General features: G+C 52.4%; 1 protein-coding gene across 3 annotated transcripts in view; it reads left to right on the top strand.

The window, feature by feature from the left end:
* Positions 1–937: 937 nt before the first annotated feature.
* POLE (DNA polymerase epsilon, catalytic subunit) overlaps positions 938–18,259 on the top strand; it is a 31,708-nt gene continuing 14,386 nt past the window's right edge. For 2 of the 3 annotated variants that reach the window (XM_032128103.1, XM_032128105.1), the window contains exons 1-24: positions 953–1,183; positions 1,669–1,749; positions 1,829–1,873; positions 2,012–2,104; positions 2,636–2,790; positions 3,406–3,547; positions 3,849–3,929; positions 4,180–4,287; positions 4,700–4,810; positions 5,084–5,169; positions 5,872–5,991; positions 6,739–6,871; positions 7,485–7,598; positions 8,358–8,570; positions 9,327–9,434; positions 10,112–10,240; positions 11,052–11,154; positions 11,249–11,395; positions 11,984–12,129; positions 12,895–13,043; positions 13,419–13,511; positions 14,167–14,311; positions 14,791–14,948; positions 16,905–17,100. In XM_032128103.1, coding sequence (XP_031983994.1) covers positions 953–1,183; positions 1,669–1,749; positions 1,829–1,873; positions 2,012–2,104; positions 2,636–2,790; positions 3,406–3,547; positions 3,849–3,929; positions 4,180–4,287; positions 4,700–4,810; positions 5,084–5,169; positions 5,872–5,991; positions 6,739–6,871; positions 7,485–7,598; positions 8,358–8,570; positions 9,327–9,434; positions 10,112–10,240; positions 11,052–11,154; positions 11,249–11,395; positions 11,984–12,129; positions 12,895–13,043; positions 13,419–13,511; positions 14,167–14,311; positions 14,791–14,948; positions 16,905–17,100 — 3,087 coding nt within the window. Of the gene's footprint in view, positions 1,184–1,668; positions 1,750–1,828; positions 1,874–2,011; positions 2,105–2,635; positions 2,791–3,405; positions 3,548–3,848; positions 3,930–4,179; positions 4,288–4,699; positions 4,811–5,083; positions 5,170–5,871; positions 5,992–6,738; positions 6,872–7,484; positions 7,599–8,357; positions 8,571–9,326; positions 9,435–10,111; positions 10,241–11,051; positions 11,155–11,248; positions 11,396–11,983; positions 12,130–12,894; positions 13,044–13,418; positions 13,512–14,166; positions 14,312–14,790; positions 14,949–16,904; positions 17,101–18,259 lie in introns of all 3 variants that reach the window. The other variant, XM_032128102.1, reaches the window with a different exon arrangement.

The raw sequence follows: 18,259 nt of genomic DNA, 5'->3' as shown, positions 1-18,259 counted from the left end.
AAACAATTTGATGGGTGTTAACGTCTTTGAAATGGGTCTTAATGTCTTTACTGACTTTGGGCAGCAGTTTCGTTGCAGAGCCCTGACAGCTTGACGCCTGAAACAGACAAGCCGGAGTTTCTGAACTTTGGGGTAAAATGACAGGTTCAAGAAGGGATATCGGATAGGCAGTTCGGAAAGGCTGCACCTTCCTCAGCCAATGGGGAAAGGAACAGGACAACATGCGGCCGGGAGTTAGGATAAAAGGGAGGCTGCATCCTCTGAAACCTCGAGAGAGAAAACCACGGGGGTGTGTGCTCCAATGCACTCTCCCTTTTCTCGAATAAAGTCGAAGGACTCATCTGTCTCCTTCTTGGACATAAACCTCTGGTGTTTGTGGATTTTCCTGATATGTGGGTCCTGTGCAGGGTGCTGATGACAGCAGTATCTTGCAGGTGGCCGTCTGTGCATCTGGTGCCCGTGAGTCCTGGGTGTCCTGTGCCTGCGTCCGTATGTGTCTCTGGGACCCGTGTGTATGCCTCTGGGACCTATGCTCAGCTTTGCTGCTGCCTGAATCCACAACGGGGAAAGCAGCAGGCACATCCTGGGCCGGGGCAGGACCCGGCTCCGGGGCTCCGGCGGCTGGACAGAGGATTCCGCTGGGTGTGCTGGGCCGTCCTCCCTACCGCCGGGCTGGGACAAACCTGCAGCTTGCCAGCCGGTGCCGCCGCAGCTCCGGGGCAGCCGCTCCGCCCGGGTCGCAGCGGAAGGGCGGGGGCGCGCGTCGGGGGCGGGACGGGGAGCGAGAGCTCCGCCTGTCATTGGTGGGATGTGCCCCAGGGGGAGGCGACGCCGCGTTCTGATTGGTGCTCTCGCCACGGGGCGCGGTGCGGGGTTCGCTCTCGCGGGAACTGGGTGCAGAGCGGGAAATTCCTCCCGCGGCTCCGCTGACGTGCGGCCCAGGCCGGCCGGGATGGGGCTGCGGGACGGCGCCGAGCCCGAGACAGCGCGGCGGGGCCGGCGGCCAGGCGGGCCCTGGGAGCCGGCGGACGGCGCGGGCTCCGGCCGTGACGATGCTCCCGCGCTGTCTGCGCTCAAGCGCCTAGAGCGGGCACAGCGCACGGACCGTCTGGACGCCCTGTTCGGCTTCGAGCGGCCCACGGAGCCCGGTGAGCGGACGGGCTGGCTCATCAACATGCACCCGGTACGGGCCGGCGCGGCGGGAGGCGAGCAGGCAACAGATGGGGCACGGGGAGGTCCCTTGGGGAGACCCCTGATAGGGCCTGGAGAGGGGTTTCCCGCAGAGACACCCCAGCCGTACCAGGGATGGTAGTCCCACGGAGTTATCGCCGGTAGGGCTGGGGGCAGGGGTCCTATGGGGAGGCCCCCTATACAGCCCGGGGTGTAGAAGGAGTCCCACGGAGATACCCCCCATAAGGCGTGGGGAAGGGAGTCCCCTGGGGAGACCCACGGTAGGGCCGAGCGAAGAGGTTCCCACAGATAGACCCCGACCCGACTCGGGGGTGAAGGCCCAATGTCCCTACTGGGCCTCCCATGTTTCCCTGGCCCTACGGGGAGGGAAGTCCCGCACAGAGACCTCCGGTAAGCCCCGGGCAGAAAGGGTCCCATGGTGGGGTCCCGGGGGAGTCCCATGGAGGGACCTTGCTGAGTCCTCGTGCCCATGGGCAGACGGAAGTGCTGGATGAGGACCGGCGGTCGGTGAGCGCAGTGGACTACTACTTCATCCAGGAGGATGGGAGCCGCTTCAAGGTTGGTACCGGGAGGGACCAAGTGGGTTCGGTGTTCCAGGAAGGGAATCTGTCACCATCGTCTGTGTGCTTCTTCCTAGGTGGCCCTACCCTACAAGCCCTACTTCTACATCGCCACCCAGAAGGTGAGGAGGGGCAGGGCTGAGCTCCCCAGGGAAGGAGACAGTATCTTGGGGAGCTCAAGACTGCCTGGGCAGGTTGCTTGGGGATGATCTCCTCCCAAGGACAGGGACGCACTGCTCAGCCCCCGGCTCTCTTGACAGGGCTGTGAGCGGGAAGTGTCCTCCTTCCTCTCCAAGAAGTTCCAAGGGAAGATTGCAAAGCTGGAAACTGTCCCCAAAGAGGACTTGGACCTGGTCTGTATCCCTCTGTGGGGGTTTTTTGGATCTTGCACAGCTCTAGTGATGTAGGAAGGGATGAGCAGGGAGAGAAAGCAGCATGCTTAAGTCTCCTGGTGCTGCTGTGGCATCTCAGAAATGTGTTTATTATGGCTAATTGCTTATCAGCAGTAATTACATTCCTCTCCTTGAACATATCAGCTGTTTCAGACAATGTGTTCAGGACATTAATTTCTGGAATTAAAGTGGTTGGAGGAAGAAGCATACTGCAGGAGGGGGATGCTGCTCATGTTTGATCCATTCTTCATCTTTTTCCCTGGGTAAATCCCACTTGTGGGTGCCTGCACAAGCAGTAGGGCTAGCTGGGCTCTTGCTGTGCTGCTCTTGTGCTCTTGATACACCCACCAGAATCTCTCCTCGGTGCTTTACTGTCCCACCCATCAGCACCTCTTTTTTGGCCAATCCTTCCACCTCCATCAGTCTTGTTGGCCTTCCATCCCTCTCTCATGGTGCCCATCCCTGAGCTGCCATTCTCCTGCTGCTTTGCAGCCAAACCACTTGGTGGGCCTGAAGAGGAACTACATCAAGCTGTCCTTCAACACAGTGGAGGACTTGGTGAAGGTGCGGAAGGAGATCTCTCCTGCTGTGAGGAAAAACAGGGAGCAGGACCAGGCGAGTGACGTCTACACAGCCATGCTGTCAAGGTGGGAGCTCCCCGTAGGGGATTCAGTCAGTCTCTCATGTTAATAATTCATAGAACCATGGAATAGTTTGGGTTGGAAGGGACCTCTAAAGGCCATCTAGTCCAACCTACCTGCGGACACCTTCGTCTTGACCAGGTTGCTCCAAGCCATGTCCAGTCTGGCTTTGAACACTTCCAGGGATGCGGCAGCCACAGTTTCTCTGGGCAGTCTGTGCCAGTGCCTCACCACCCACTTAATAATTAGACCCTCTTGATTATTTCCCAGCTGGCCTCAGAGGTGTTATCCTGCCTGCGTCTGACCCCAGCTCTGCCTCTCTGTCACCCATCTTCAGGGTGGTCCTTCCAGCTCTGTGGTGTACATCAAGAGGTCCCAGAGCTGATGGGATGCGATGTGGTGGTATCTCTGGCTGCCTGTCAAATAGTTTACCTGTTCCCTGTGAAAGGATCCAGAGAGGCAATGGGCAACCTTACTTCTAGTTGTGATCAAGACAAAAATAATCCAACGTTTTCTCTTTCTCTCCTGTCCCTGACTCCTGCTGCCGGTGTCACCAGTGCCACTGGGCGTCCTGGGAGACGGACACGTGGGTAAGGCAGCTGCTTCCCTCTGCTCTTCCAGTGCTCTGAGTGGGGGCAGTCTAAGCACAGATGAGCAAGGAGCCTCCAGAAAAATTGCCAACCAGATGGACAACATTGTGGATATGCGGGAGTATGATGTGCCCTACCATGTTCGCCTTTCCATCGACCTGAAGATCCATGTGGTGAGTAGAGAAGAGCTTTGCTTTCCAAGTCACACTCCTGAAATGCAGAAGAGTTTTTTCTCTCCAACACCTTTACAAAAGTATTGGTGACAATGAGCTCATGTCTAGAGCTCAGTTCTGTTCTCCTGGGCTTCTCCTTAGTTAATGGCACACAGAAAAGCTAACTGATTAATGCATGGCCATAGTTGGAGCCTTTCTTCTGGGCGGCCTGTGATTGCCACAGTTCCATCCCCAGCAGCTGGACAGTGACATGGGGATGTGGCCCTGTCATAAGGCACTGCCCACCCTCATCTCTCCACAGGCTCACTGGTACAACGTGCGATACTGGGGCAACACCTACCCCCCTGAAATCATCCGCCGAGATGACCTTGTGGAGCGGCCGGTGAGCACTGGGCCAGCAAGTGTCCTCTGTGCAGATGTGTACCCCCCACCACTGGTTTCTGACACACTGCCAGTGTAAAACCATGGTGGCAGGGGAACACTGGGCTTGGGTAGTGATTTTTGGTTTGATAAAGCACTAAAATGATTAATGGGGAGGTTCTAGTTCACTTACTGGGCCAACACTGGGTTTTATGGGAACCACCCTTCAAGTCAGTTCTGGAATATTTTCTAATGGATTTGGTCCTGCCCAGGATCCTGTTGTTCTTGCCTTTGATATTGAAACAACCAAACTCCCTTTGAAGTTTCCTGATGCAGACACAGACCAGATCATGATGATCTCCTACATGATTGATGGGCAGGTAAGGATACCAGGGTGGTTTCCTTCAGGCTTGGGCAGTAAAGCCAGGAAGCAGCCTAGCATTCTCCTCCAATCCTGCTGGCTCCAGGCTTGCCATGCTGCCAGCTGTATGATGTGTGGCTGTGGGAATGGCATGAAAGTCTGGGTGATACACAGGAAACCGAATTTTGTGGAACCCAGCCCAGGTTGCTGGTGCTTCTCTGTGGGAGAGAGACAACACTGGTATCCCATGTTGTCTCTCCATGGCCTCCATTTCTGATAGTCAATGATGCTTCAATGGATGACTCCCAAAATGTTGTTCCTCCTTGACAGAAGCTCTGGCTCTCAAGAAGAAAGCATCCCATTGTTTGGACAGCATTTTTGAGTTGCCTGTTACCCCAGTCCTCCTCACTGCCTCCTTATCATCTCCTCAGGGCTACTTGATCACAAACAGGGAGATTGTCTCAGAGGACATTGAAGACTTTGAGTTTACTCCCAAGCCAGAGTATGAGGGTCCATTTTGTGTCTTCAATGAACCAGATGAGGTAAGTCAGTTCTGCTCTGCAGAGTTTTACCTGCCTGGAGCTTTTCTTGGCCAGAGAGCTCATTCCCTGGCAGATTGCCTTCCTGGGGAACATGGTAAATCCAGCAGGGCTGCTTGTGCTTTCATTTTTTGGGAATAAGGGTAAGAGAAGTCAGGTTCAGGCTAGGTGCAGAGGAAGGGGGAAGGGTGGAACAAGCTGTGTGGTGGTATCCACCGCCTCTCTGTGGAGGAAATGAAGTTCCTTAAAATACATGTCTTTTCTGTTTCATCCCAGGCTCATTTAATCCAGAGATGGTTTGAACATGTCCAGGAGACCAAACCCACCATCATTGTCACATACAACGGAGACTTCTTTGACTGGTAAGATCAGGGATGATGACTAAACTGTCAAGGTGTCACCTGAGCTAGAGGGCAGGGTCAGGTCCCATCCTCAACATCCTTCCATAGTTCAGACAGTATGGGGAAGCCATGTGGCCACATGCGGAGTGGCCATGTCCTGCACCTCACCAAATCCTGTGATCATTGGCTTGGCAGTAGGACTTTCTGAAGAATCCCATCCACTTGTGTGAGCTGCTTTTAAACCCTTGGCAATGTGGGAATGTCAGCATATGGATGAGCCCAGTCGTGGGAGAGCAGGGAGAGTGTCAAAAGAGACATGGAGGATATTGGAAGAGGTGTGCAGACAAGCCTGGGGAAGCAGGGGGAGAGAGACCACATGCCTCCCCCTACAGATGCAGGATACAAGCAAGCAGGTTTGCCTCTTGAACCACAAAATGGTTTGGGTTGGAAGAGACCTTAAAAATCATCTTGCTCCAACCACGCTGCCGTGACCAGAGACACCTTCCAATAGACCAGGTTGTTTCAAGTCCCACCTGGCCTTGAACACTTCCAGGAATGATGTGTCTACTTGTCCTGCAGGAAGTGTTCCCTGTGACCAGATACACAGATAAATCACAAGAAAAATTCTTTAGGCAGTTTGTAACAAAGCGGTCATGGAACCATTGTTGGAATGCAGGAAAATGGCTGTTCTGATCCTTCTCTTCACACTGCCTTTTTCCCCAGGCCCTTTGTGGAAGCAAGAGCAGCAGCTCATGGAATTAATATGTATCAGGAAATTGGGTTTCAGAAGGATAGCCAGGGAGAGTACAAGGCATCCCAGTGTATCCACATGGACTGTCTGAGGTACCGAATGCTGCCCCTCTACCACATAGCTTTGTCTTTATCTCTTCAGTTCAGACGAAATACCTACGGTTGTATTTGAATACTGTTATTACATTCTGTCTGTTGGAAGCTTTGTGTCACCTTCTTCAGCTGTGCAATAATCCATTTCTGTGTTGTCTTCTTCCCCTTGGCATGCTGCATCCCACAGGAGGTGCCAAGTCTTCTCCTGAAGGGCTCCCAGGGCTGACTCTTGTCCTGCAGCCTTGGGTGTTTGATCACTGATTTGGGAGGACAGAGAAAGGGAGAGGGAGTGGGTTAAGATCTAGCCATTGGAGCAGGGAAGGGGACTATAGCCTCCACCTACCAGCCTCCTGACACAGATGGAAGAGGAAAGGACACATGGGAAAAGAGAGAACTTTGGAGTTTTATGTGGGTTTTCCCCCCTGGAGCAGTCTGGGCTCTGGAGCACAGCTGGATGTCCCTGCAGTTCTGGTGGGGTCTTCTCCAGTGGTGAAATATTTATCTTAAAGCCACTGAGGGAGCTGGAAGGTGGAAACTATGAGCAGTGGTGGTGGGATGGACAGTGGGGTTTGTTCTGGTTGGGCTAGCTGAAGTTGGACAGCCTTGTACCCCACTGTTCTTGGATGCTGAGCTGTCCTTAGTGAGAGGTCCCTGTGGTAGCTGAGGTCCCCTTCCCAATCTTGAGCCTGTTTTGAAGGTGAGGGCTGGTTTTTCTGCACAAACTGATATTTTCCTGATTTGGTCCAGGTGGGTGAAGAGAGACAGTTACCTCCCAGTGGGAAGTCACAACCTGAAAGCAGCAGCTAAAGCAAAACTGGGTTACGATCCAGTGGAGCTGGACCCTGAGGAGATGTGCCGGATGGCCACAGAGGAGCCTCAGGTATTCCCTCCCTGTGCTCTATGCAGAAACAAGCCTAGAGCAGCTGCACTATGACTGAGTCTGTAAGTTAAAGTGGATTTTGAGAAATTAACTGAATCTGTCTCTCCAGACTTTCAATGCCTTAGAGCTCACAGGGAGAAGGAACAGGATTCCCATGAAGTGTTTCTGGCCCTGGCATTTCACTGTACATTCTCTGTATTTATTTACATCAGTGTGGGGTGAAAAACACCACTGAAATCAGAAACACCACAAAGAACTGAGACCTGCTGGGGGAACAGGAGAGGGTTAGTGCTCCGGGTGTCACAGGCAGGAGGTTCTGCTGAGGCCTCTAGCAGCTTCCTGAGACCCAAACTGGGTGGATTCTTTGCCTTCAGCTCATCTTCCCTGTTCCTTGTCAGTTAGAGCTGACATGTTGCTGTTTGATTAGAGCTAAAGCAGGATGACCTCGGAAGCAAACACATTATTCTTTACAACCTAGGCTATGGAGAAATACACCTTTTCCTGCTTCCTGCTGATATGAGAATGTCCAGCAGGAAGCAATGAAAGATCATTGTTATTGAGCCACTCCGTCACATGGGATTGGGATTAATTTGCTTCTCTCGTTCCTTGACAGACCCTGGCCACCTACTCAGTGTCTGATGCCGTTGCTACTTACTACATGTATATGAAGTATGTGCATCCCTTCATTTTTGCCTTGTGTACCATCATTCCCATGGAGCCTGATGAGGTGCGGGCTTTCCCAAAATGATGATCTCTTTGCTGGGTGAAGTGCCGTGTCTCCCATGCTGCAGGGATGCTCTGGCCACAGATCTGATTCCCACTGCCTAGACACTCTGCATGTGTGGCAGGGAGGAAAGGAGGGTGGATTTAGAGGCTACTCCTTTCACCTACAGCTGTGGGGTGTTTGGAGACAGGTTTTTCTATAAGAAGAAGATACCTGAGATTTGGCAGTGCAGGGCTGGAGCACAAAAGGATGGCTGATGTGCCATGCTCAGCCAAGTTCACTTGCAGTCATGGCCATGCAAAGCTGGGTCTCCTGATGGCTGTTGTCAGCTGTAGGGAGGATGGCTGGGAAGTTGTTGATGCTAAGCATGTAGAAACTGTTCCCACCTGGTTGAGCTGACTAAGGCACTTGATGGTGGAGTGGTGTTGCAGATGTGTCACCAACTGAAGCTGTCCAGCTCATTTTGTGACAGTCCAGTCTTGCCAGTGCTGGGACAGCACTTCTGCTGAATCACTGGTTTGGGTTGGAAGGGATCTTAAAGATAATCTCGTCCACCCTCCTGTCAAGGGCAGGGACACCTTCCACTAGACCAGATTGCTCCAAGCCCCATCCAGCCTGGCCTGGAACACTTCCAGGAATGGGGCCGCCACAGCTTCTCTGTGCCAGTCCAGTGCCTCACCACCCTCACAGGGAAGAATTTCCTCCTAATATCTAAATCTACTATTTTTGAATTTTAAACCAGCTTTGGTTTCTCTTGTGCAGGTGTTAAGAAAAGGATCTGGTACACTGTGTGAGGCACTGCTGATGGTTCAGGCCTACCATGCCAACATCATCTTCCCCAATAAGCAGGAGCAGGAATTCAACAAACTTACAGAAGATGGACATGTGCTGGACTCGGAGACCTACGTGGGAGGCCACGTGGAAGCACTGGAATCTGGGGTTTTCCGCAGCGACATTCCCTGCCGCTTCAAAATGGTAATGGGTCAGCAGCCAGGCCCTGTCCTCATGGAGCACCATGGTGGGGAGGGATGACTCTTCCACTGTTGTTGGCATCTCCAGTGTGTCCCTGCTGGGCTTGGGCAGCACCTAGAATCACAGAATCAGTAAGGTTGGAAAAGCCCTTTGATGTTGCCAAGTCCAGCTGTTAACCCAGCATTGCCAAGGCCACCATTAAACCATGTCCCCAAGTGCCACATCTGCATGTTTTCTGGACACTTCCAGGGATGGTGATTTCACCATTGGCTCAACAGCCTGTTCCAATGCTTGGCAAACTCCAAGAGACCCTTGCTACCTGAAGCTGGGCTGGGCTGGGCTGGGATGGGATGGGATGGGATGGGATGGGAGGAGGTCTCTAAGTGGCCATCTGTTCTGCACTGGGAGAGCAAGTGTCACATACTGGAAGCATGCCAGAGCTTGTTGACAGCAGGGGATGGTGGTGAAATGGGGTTTTGGGCTAGTTTTTCAGCCAGTGGTTCTTGGAAGTTATGCCTCTGTAGCTTGGGGTCCTGTCCTCTCTTCCAAACTGAGCTTCTTCTGAAGCCTTCCTGAGGGTCTTTTACCTGTTTCTGGATTTGACTGCTAACCTCCATCACCTCCCCCAGTGCCTCAACATGTCCCTTACAGCCTAGAGATTCCCAAGCCAAGCAGGGACAGGGGTGCAGGGTAGGATCTGCCAGCCTGCAGCCAGGGACAGCTACCTATGGCCTCACTGCCATCTCCATGTCCCTGTAGAATCCTGCTGCCTTTGACTTCCTGGTGCAGCACGTGGAGAAGACCCTGCAGCACGCCATCGAGGAGGAGGAGGGTCTGCCCTTGAATCAGGTCACCAACTTCCAGGAGGTAGAGCACCCACAGCACAGCTGACCTGGGCAGGAAACTGGGACTGCAGCTCTAAAAGTCTTGTTTGGGTTTGGTTTATGCTCAACAAAGAGAGACTAAGAAGCCCATCTACAGGCTGAGTCCTGCAGCCCAGCCTGGGGATGAGGGTCTCTGCCCCATCTGAGGAATGCAGCTCCTGCTTTTCCCATCACAGGTTCAACCAGGAGCAAAGCTCTGAGAGAGCTGGGAAGGAATTTAGGGAGAAGGCAGACCCCTCAGATATCCCAAACACTCTTGTTCCTCTTGTTCCCCACTTCTTATCAGCTACAAAAGTGCAGGTTGCCCCTCTCCAAATCAAAGTTTGGAGTTTCTTGGAGGGCAGCACTAGACTGGGAACCTGTGGTCTTTGCCATTGTCTCCATTAACCCATTTGCACTGAAAAGGTCCTTGATCAAGTCATATTTAGGAAGCAGCTGCTCCTACTTTCCAGGTATCCCTACAGAAAAGCTTGCCCTGGAGGTTCAAATCAAAACCTAAAGCACCAGTGGTCAAGGAGTCCTTCATCTGCTCCTTTGATCCTTTAGATCCATCCCCAGAGCCTGTGGCAGGTGTCCCTGTGAAGAAGAACCAAATTTAACAAGTATTTGGCTCGTTAACTCCTTCCTGTCCTAGTTTCACTTCTCTTTATTTCACCACAGGTTTGTGATGAAATCAAGGTCAAACTGAATTCCCTGAAGGATGTTCCCAACAGAATTGAGTGTCCTCTTATCTATCATCTGGATGTGGGGGCCATGTACCCCAACATCATCCTGACCAACAGGTTGCAGGTGGGTAATATCAATCTTGTCTCTCCTAATCTGACTTCCAGATGACCTTGATGGTTCCTCTGGATCCCCTTAACAGCAAGGGCTGAGCTTTCTGCACAGGGCAGGGGAAGCAGATAAGGCTGGGTGTGAAATTTGGTCAAGCTGCCATGGAATTGTGGAATCACAGAATTATTTTGGTTGGAAAAGCCCTGTAAGACCATTGAGTCCAACCACTCTGCCAGCATTGCCAAACCACCACTAACCCATGTGCCCAAGTGGCACATCCACATGGCTTAATCCTTTCAGAAGAATGCCACTATGGGCAGCCTGTGCCAACGTCTGATCACCCTTCCAGTGAAGGATTTTCCCCTAATATCCAACCTAAACATCTTCTGGCACAACTTGAGGCTGTTTCCTCACTTGTTCCCTGGGAGCAGAGCCTGACCCCCACCTGGATCCACCCTCCTGTCAGGGAGTTGTAGGAGCAAGAATGTCCTCCCTGAGCCTCCTTTTCTCCAGGTTGAGCCCCCCAGCTTCTTCAGCTGCTCCTCATCAGACTTGTGCTCCAGCCGCTTCCCCAGCTCTATTGTCCTTCTGTGGATGCACAGGTCTTCAGAGACTCAGCTACAGCTTTAGCTAGAACTCTTCCCAAAAACCCAGCTGTTGTTTTGAGGGGTGTGTGCTCCTGAAAGGCTCTGGAAAGGGGAACTCACTGAGTACCATCTCTGATGTTCACACCTGTGCTCTCCTGCCACTCAGCACCTGTTCTGGCATGAGTTCTCATTTGGAGACCTGTCCCTTCTAACACGTGTGTGTCTGTTACCGCATCCAGCCCTCGGCCATGGTGGATGAGGCCACATGTGCTGCCTGTGATTTCAACAAGCCGGGTGCCAACTGCCAGCGCCGGATGACATGGCAGTGGAGAGGAGAGTTCAGTAAGTACAGGAAGAACCATGTAGTCCAGCCCACAGAGATTAAGCCACATTCCTGCTTCTCCCCTGGGAGACTGATCACTGCTCTTCTCTGCAGTGCCTGCCAGCCGCAGCGAGTATCACCGTATCCAGCAGCAGCTGGAGTCAGAGAAGTTCCCTCCCTTGTTCGCTGATGGACCACCCCGTGCCTTCCATGAGCTCTCTCAGGAAGAACAAGCCAAGTATGAGAAAAAGCGCCTGGCAGGTAAAAAAAACAAATCAAGGTCATGATCCTGGCAATGTTTTGCAACCTGGACTGTGAGTGGTGTTCAGCAGTAGTGACCCCTCCTAGGGCTGTGGGGTGAGGTCAGGCTGGTCTCAGAACTTCTCCAGGATCCCAACAGACTCATGCGTGCTTCCTAAGAGGAGCCAGGCACTGCTACCTCTGTCAGTGTTTCCCTTTGTCTTGGAGAGCCACAGATTTGAGCTGAAATATGAATGGCTCAATTTTTTGTAAGGTTGCTAATTAAAGCCAGTTAATGAAAGGGAAACATCACATTATCCTATCACCTGGAGGGATGCTGTCCAGCAGAACCACCCAGTTGGCTGGAGGCAAAGCCTGGGTTTGTAGGTGGGCCATATGATTAGTTTGTTTTCCCCCTTGCCCTCCACCTCCATGAAGAGGTGCTGCTTCTTTCCATACTGGGATCTTCCTCCCCCTTTGCAGTAGGACTCTCCCCTGCTTACCCATGCCTTATGCTTAGCTGCCTGCCTCCCTATCCCTACTGTGCCCATCCCTCTGTAGCAGGGCACCCATCCCTGAGAACCTCCCTCTTCCTCCTCCCTTAACCAGATTACTGCCGCAAGGCATACAAGAAGATCCACGTTACCAAGGTGGAGGAGCGAGTCACCACCATCTGCCAACGAGAGAACTCTTTCTATGTGGACACAGTGCGAGCATTCCGGGACCGCCGATATGAGTTCAAGGGGCTGCACAAGGTATCAAGCTTGGGTGCTGGTCAAATTTTCTTGCCAAGCCTGGACACCTCTTGTGCCTTGCTGAAAACCTCAGAGAATTACTCTGTTGGCTTCGCACTGATAGAGAGCAGGGTTGTATTAGTTATTGGGAAGAAACTCTTCCCTGTGACGGAGGTAAGGCGCCGGTTGACCAGAGAAGCTGTGGCTGCCCCATCCCTCAAAGTGTCCAAGGCCAGGTTGGATGGGACTTAGAGCAGCCTCGTCTAGTAGAAGGTGTTCATGCCCAAGGCAGGAGGTGGGATGAGATGCGTTTAAGATCCCTTCCAACCCAAACCATTGTAGGAGGCCCTGGGGCTCTGTGTCTGGCAGAGTTAATTAAAGAGCCTGTTGCTTTGCAGTTCCTCCCAGCTGCCTCTTTTGCCATGATTCCCAGGGCTAGCAGAGAGGCTTTTTCTACACTGGTGGTTCTGCTGTTAGCCAGGCATCATGGATTGCAGCAGACAGTGTATTGCGTTCTTCCCTGCACACATATGGTGCAGCACAGCTGATGCTGGTTGAATTCTGATCAATGGTGGGAGCTACAAGTCTTTTCTGACAAGTGACAGAGCACCTCTGGCCAACCCCTCCCGTGCTGCAAAAGAAAATGGGATGTTCGACTCATGATGCTGATCTTCAGCAAAGATACTCCTGTAGAGCTGCAATGCTATACTGGGCCTGACTGGAAACCAGTTGGGTGCTACCAGTAGTGATATGTGGAATTGTCCTGACTCTGCCCTTGGCATGCAGGTGTGGAAGAAGAAGCTATCTGCAGCAGCGGAGGTGGGAGATGCCTCTGAAGTGAAACGCTGCAAGAACATGGAGATCCTCTATGACTCCCTGCAGCTGGCCCACAAGTGCATCCTCAACTCCTTCTATGGATATGTCATGCGGAAGGGGTAAGTCTCCCCTGGGCCATCCAGGGTCCTCTAGAGAGGACCCTTGTAAACCAGGATTGTCCTGGTGAGGTAGTCGCTTCCTGAAACACCAAGATGAGAGTAGGTCCTGCCTGTAACACTCTCCTCTTGCTTCTACCCATTACTTCTCATCCTGGAGACTCTTACCAGACATTAAATGATGGGAATCTTGTCTGTTAGTGGGTTTTCAGCTTTTCTGGAGCATCGTAAGTAGAGGACTTCATAGGAGAACAATGTTCCAAGGCCCAGTGTTGATGTGTTTCTTGCCCTCCTTCCCCTAGAGATCCTCCTGCCCTTCCATAGCTGGGTTTTGGAGGGATCATGTAATGATCTTAACTGTAACTCCTCTGCTCACAGAGCTCGCTGGTACTCCATGGAAATGGCTGGCATTGTCTGCTTCACAGGGGCAAATATCATCACCCAGGCCAGAGAGTTGATCGAGCAGATTGGGTGAGTGTGTGCTGAGCTGGGGAAGGTCTGTCTGCTTCTAGGACAGGTGTGGGAACATGTTAAACACTCGAGTATTGAGAGGGATGGAACACATTTCCTATGAGGAAGGGCTGAGAAAGCTGGGGGTTTTCATCCTGAAGAAGAGAAGGCTCCAGGGAGACCTTAGAGCTCCTTTAAGTGCTTAAAGGGATTCCCAAGAGAGCTGGAGACAGGCTTTGGGCAATGGCCAGGAGTGATGGGACAAGGGGGAATGGCTTCCCACTGACAGACGGCAGGGTTAGATGGGATATTCAGAAGGAATTCTTCCCTGCACAAGTTGCCCAGAGAAGCTGTTGCTGCCCTGTCCCTGGAAGGGTTTCAAGGCCAGGTTGGACAGGGCTTGGAGTAACCTGGTCTAGGGGAAGTTGTCCATGCCCATGGCAAGGAGTTGTTGGATTGACATGAGCTTTAAAGTCCCTTCCAATCTCAAGCGCTCTGTGATTCTTTGATTCTAGGAGCATTCAGATTCCTGACACTGCTGTATTGAATTTGAGGGTTTGCTTTGCAGAAGGGAACAGAGTAGATGCAACAGGCTGCTACTGTCTTCATGGGGGAACACAGAGCTGATCCTCATCTCTCATCCACTCTGCTCCTGACAGTAGCCTTCCTTCCTTAGGAGACCTCTGGAACTGGATACCGATGGGATTTGGTGTGTCCTTCCCAACAGCTTCCCAGAGAACTTCGTCATCAAGTCAACCAATATCAAGAAGCCAAAAGTGACCATCTCTTACCCAGGTGCCATGCTGAACATCCTGGTGAAGGTGAGTCTGGCACCTGTCTAGGCCAGCTCTGCAGCCTGGGAAAAGGAGGTAGAGAGCTGATGAGTGGGGAGAGCCCCTTTTCCATCTCCACTTCCCATGTAGTGAGTGAGATGTCGGGGGTGATGGCCCTGGAGAGCATCTGAGTGGAGAAAGAGGTTTGATATCCCGCATCAGAGAGGGGGTCTGTAAGAGGCCAGGTTAGGTGCATGCTTACCTGTGCAGGTAGGGAGTCCAGAGCAAGGTCTAAACCTATCCTCTGCTCACTCCAGGCTCTCTAAGACAAGAAAATATCATTTTAGGGTCCAAAGACTGTCTTCTCAGCAGGCAGGACAGGTGTTTTGACTTTTGAGTCCTAACTTGTGCTGCAGCTCTCAGAGGGGTGCTCAGGGGTCCCTTTGGGCAGGGTGTGTCCCAGGGGCTTCCCCTTGTGTGACCAGACAGCTGTGGATTGAAGCTGTTCTTCTGGGGCTGTGCCACAGGAAGGCTTCACAAATGACCAGTACCAAGAACTGCAGGATCCAGCCTCACTCACATACATCACGCGCTCAGAGAACAGCATCTTTTTTGAAGTGGATGGTCCATACTTGGCCATGATCCTTCCAGCCTCCAAAGAGGAGGGCAAGAAGCTGAAGAAAAGGTGAGATTTCAAAGCTTGAAATACTGTCTCTTTCCCTGAGCTAACAGACTAAGGATCTCGTTGCCTTTGCGCATGTGGGGCATGTTGGTCCTTGCCCCTAGAGCCAGCAGCACTTGACTCACTGGCTTTAAATGGCAAGTTCCTTACATCAGATCATCTTCAAATCCAGCTACTATGGCAGTAAATTTTAGCAGATAACAGCAACATGACATTTCTCCAACCTGGTGCCCAGACATCTCCCTGTTTGGCTCTGAGGTGTGCAGGAGAACTTTGACTTTCCTTCTGAGGATTTCTAATACTGCTTGTATTCAATCTAATCTGTTTAAACTTAGCAGTTCCTACCTTCCTATCTCAGGAGTTAAAAGACTTCCAGTAACACTTCTCCTATGTGTTTCCCCTTCCTTCTCTGTCTGTAAGTAGGACTGGGTTCTGCCATTACCGTCACATTATAGGATAGTTTACCCAAACTGTAGTGATTTCTCAATGACCACCTCCTAACCATGAACATGAGCTAGAGCAGTAGCATCCATTATTTTGGGGGGCAGACCTGGATATGACTCAAAAAAATGCTGTTGTTATCCCCAGCACCCTCTGTCCTCACAATTCTGGACTTTTTTGTGCTTAATCCCTGACAGAAGGAGGTTCAGCACACACCATTCCCTTCCAGTGCCCCTCCCCAAGCAGTCAATGCCTTCTTCAGGAGTCAAAGTGTTGCCCAACTCTGAGTGGGCTGTGCTCGTAGGACTCCCCTCAGGTCCTCTGGATTCCTATAGTTTGGGGATGTTAGAAAGGGCATTTATTTCCTGGCCACTCTCCAAGCACAACAACCTGGAGGTGGCTGCAGGCACCATGGTTGGTGGAGGAAGGAAAGGCTGTGCTGATGGGAATGTGGGCAGGTGGGAGAAGGGCTGGCCAAGCAGGTTTGAGTATCCCCTCTCCTCACTGATCATTCCCACAGTGGTGGTTTGGGGTTTTTTTGAGACATACAGGTAATTTTCAGGGCTGTGAAAGGCAAAACAATGCAAGAGAAAAGGCAAGAGGGAGGAATGATCCCTTAGGTGTGTCATGGCTGCATCCAGTTTCAACCCCTCTGCCAGCAATGGTGTTGACAGTTTCCTTCTTTCTAAATCTCTTCCTAATATCTTCATTTCCCCACTTGGGCTCTCATCTCCCCCCCTTACTTATATGCAGTTAAGGTCACTCCTCCACCAGTTAAGGTCACTCCTTACCCTCAGTGCTGCATCAAGGTTTGGCACGCTCAGCACAAGAAAACGTGGAGCTGCAGGATTGAGTCCAGAGGAGGCCACAGAGATGCTCCAAGGGCTGTAGCCCCTCTGCTCTGGAGCCAGGCTGGGAGAGCTGGGGGTGCTCACCTGGAGAGGAGAAGGTTCCAGGGAGACCTTAGAGCCCCTTCCAGGGCCTAAAGGGGCTTCAGGAGAGCTGGAGGAGGACTCTGGACAAGGGCTGGGAGGGACAGGACAAGGGGGAATGGCTTCAGACTGCCAAAGGGCAGGGATAGATGGGATATTGGGAAGGAATTCTTGGCTGTGATGGTGGTGAGACCCTGGCACAGGTTGCCCAGAGAAGCTGTGGCTGCCCCACTGTGTTCCAGGCCAGGCTGGACAGGGCTCGGAGCAACCTGGTCTAGTGGAAGGTGTCCCTGCCCATGGCAGGGGTGTGGGACTGGATAATCTTTAAGGTCCCTTCCCCTGTGGTTTGATGAGTCAGTGTAGATGAGCTGGTGCAAGAGCTGATGTCCTTTTCCAGACCAAGGTAAAATGGTTGCTAGAGAAGCTGTAGATACTTGAGATTATCCAGGTGCTGCTGTGGCTCTTTTGAACGTGCTGGATGGTGGCACAGTGGCATGGGGAGAAGCACCCTGCAGGAGGGACACCACCGGCACCCTGGGGGACATGTCCTTTGGTGCAGGCCAGGTTTATTCATGCTCTCTCCTAGGTACGCTGTGTTCAACGAGGACGGGTCCCTGGCTGAGCTGAAGGGGTTTGAGGTGAAACGCCGGGGAGAGCTGCAGCTGGTGAAGATATTCCAGTCGTCTGTGTTCGAAGCCTTTCTGAAAGGCAGCACCCTGGAGGAGGTCTACGCTTCTGTGGCCAAGGTGGCTGATTACTGGCTGGATGTGCTCTACAGCAAGGTAGGCACAGCTCAGCACATCTGTGCTCTGAGGTGGAGCCTGGGGAGGAGCAACCAAGCTGGTCGGGCACTGTGGGAGGGTGGACTTTGCTTGCAGAGTCAGTAGTCCCCTGTACTTCTTTCACCCTCAGTCACTTCACAGATGACACTGAGCTGGGTGGGAGTGTGGATCTGCTGGAGGGCAGGAAGCTCTGCAGAGGGATCTGGACAGTCTGGATCCATGGACTGAGGCCAGTGGTGTGAGGTTCAACAAGGTCAACTGTTGGGTCCTGCACAGGAGTCACAACAACCCCACGGAATGCTCCAGGCTGGGGGCAAAGGGTCTGGAAAGGCGCCTGACAGGAAAGGACCTGGGGGTGTTGATCAACAGTGACTAAACACGTGCCCAGGTAGACAAGAAGGGCAATGGCACCTGGCCTGTACCACCCATAGCGTGGCCAACAGGACCAGGGCAGTGACCATCCCTCCAGTGCTGGACACTGGTGAGGCACCTTGAACCCTGGGGTCAGTTTTTGTCCCCTCATGACAGGAAAGACATTGAAGGGCTGGAGCATGTCCAGAGAAGGGAACAGAGCTGGAGAAGTGGCTGGAGCACAAGTCTGATGAGGAGCAGCTGTGGGGGCTCAGCCTGGAGAAAAGGAGGATCAGGGAGACATTCTTACTCTACAATTCCCTGACAGGAGGGTGGAACCAGGTGGGAGTTGGGCACTTCTTCCAGGGAACAAGTGACAGGATGAGAGGAAATGGCCTCAAATTGCAGCAGGGGAGGTTTAGGTTGAGTAATAGAGAAAATTTCATCTCCAGAAAGACTGTCCAGCTCTGGCACAGGCTGCCCACGGCAGTGGTAGAGTCCCAATCCCTGGAGGAATTTAAAAGCTGTGTGGATGTGGCACGGGAGTACATGGGTTAGTGGTGGTTTTGGCAATGCTGGGGGAATGGTTGGACTCGGTGATATTAGAGAGCTTTTCAACCCAAATGATTCTGTGATTTTATGAGACAAGGGGGTGGGAGGGAACAAGAGTCTGACTGGGTCCTTGTCATGATTTACTGGTCAGGTTGAACAAAGACACCAATCACGTGTCAGGAACTCTTACATTTTATTGTACAGTTGCTGTAACTCCAGCAACCAGCCCACTGCTTAGACTCAAAAGGTGCTGGCC

The sequence above is a fragment of the Corvus moneduloides genome, chromosome 18 (assembly GCF_009650955.1).
Source record: "Corvus moneduloides isolate bCorMon1 chromosome 18, bCorMon1.pri, whole genome shotgun sequence".
Taxonomy (NCBI): Eukaryota; Metazoa; Chordata; class Aves; order Passeriformes; family Corvidae; genus Corvus; species Corvus moneduloides.
This window is presented reverse-complemented; position numbering and strand designations above follow the sequence as displayed.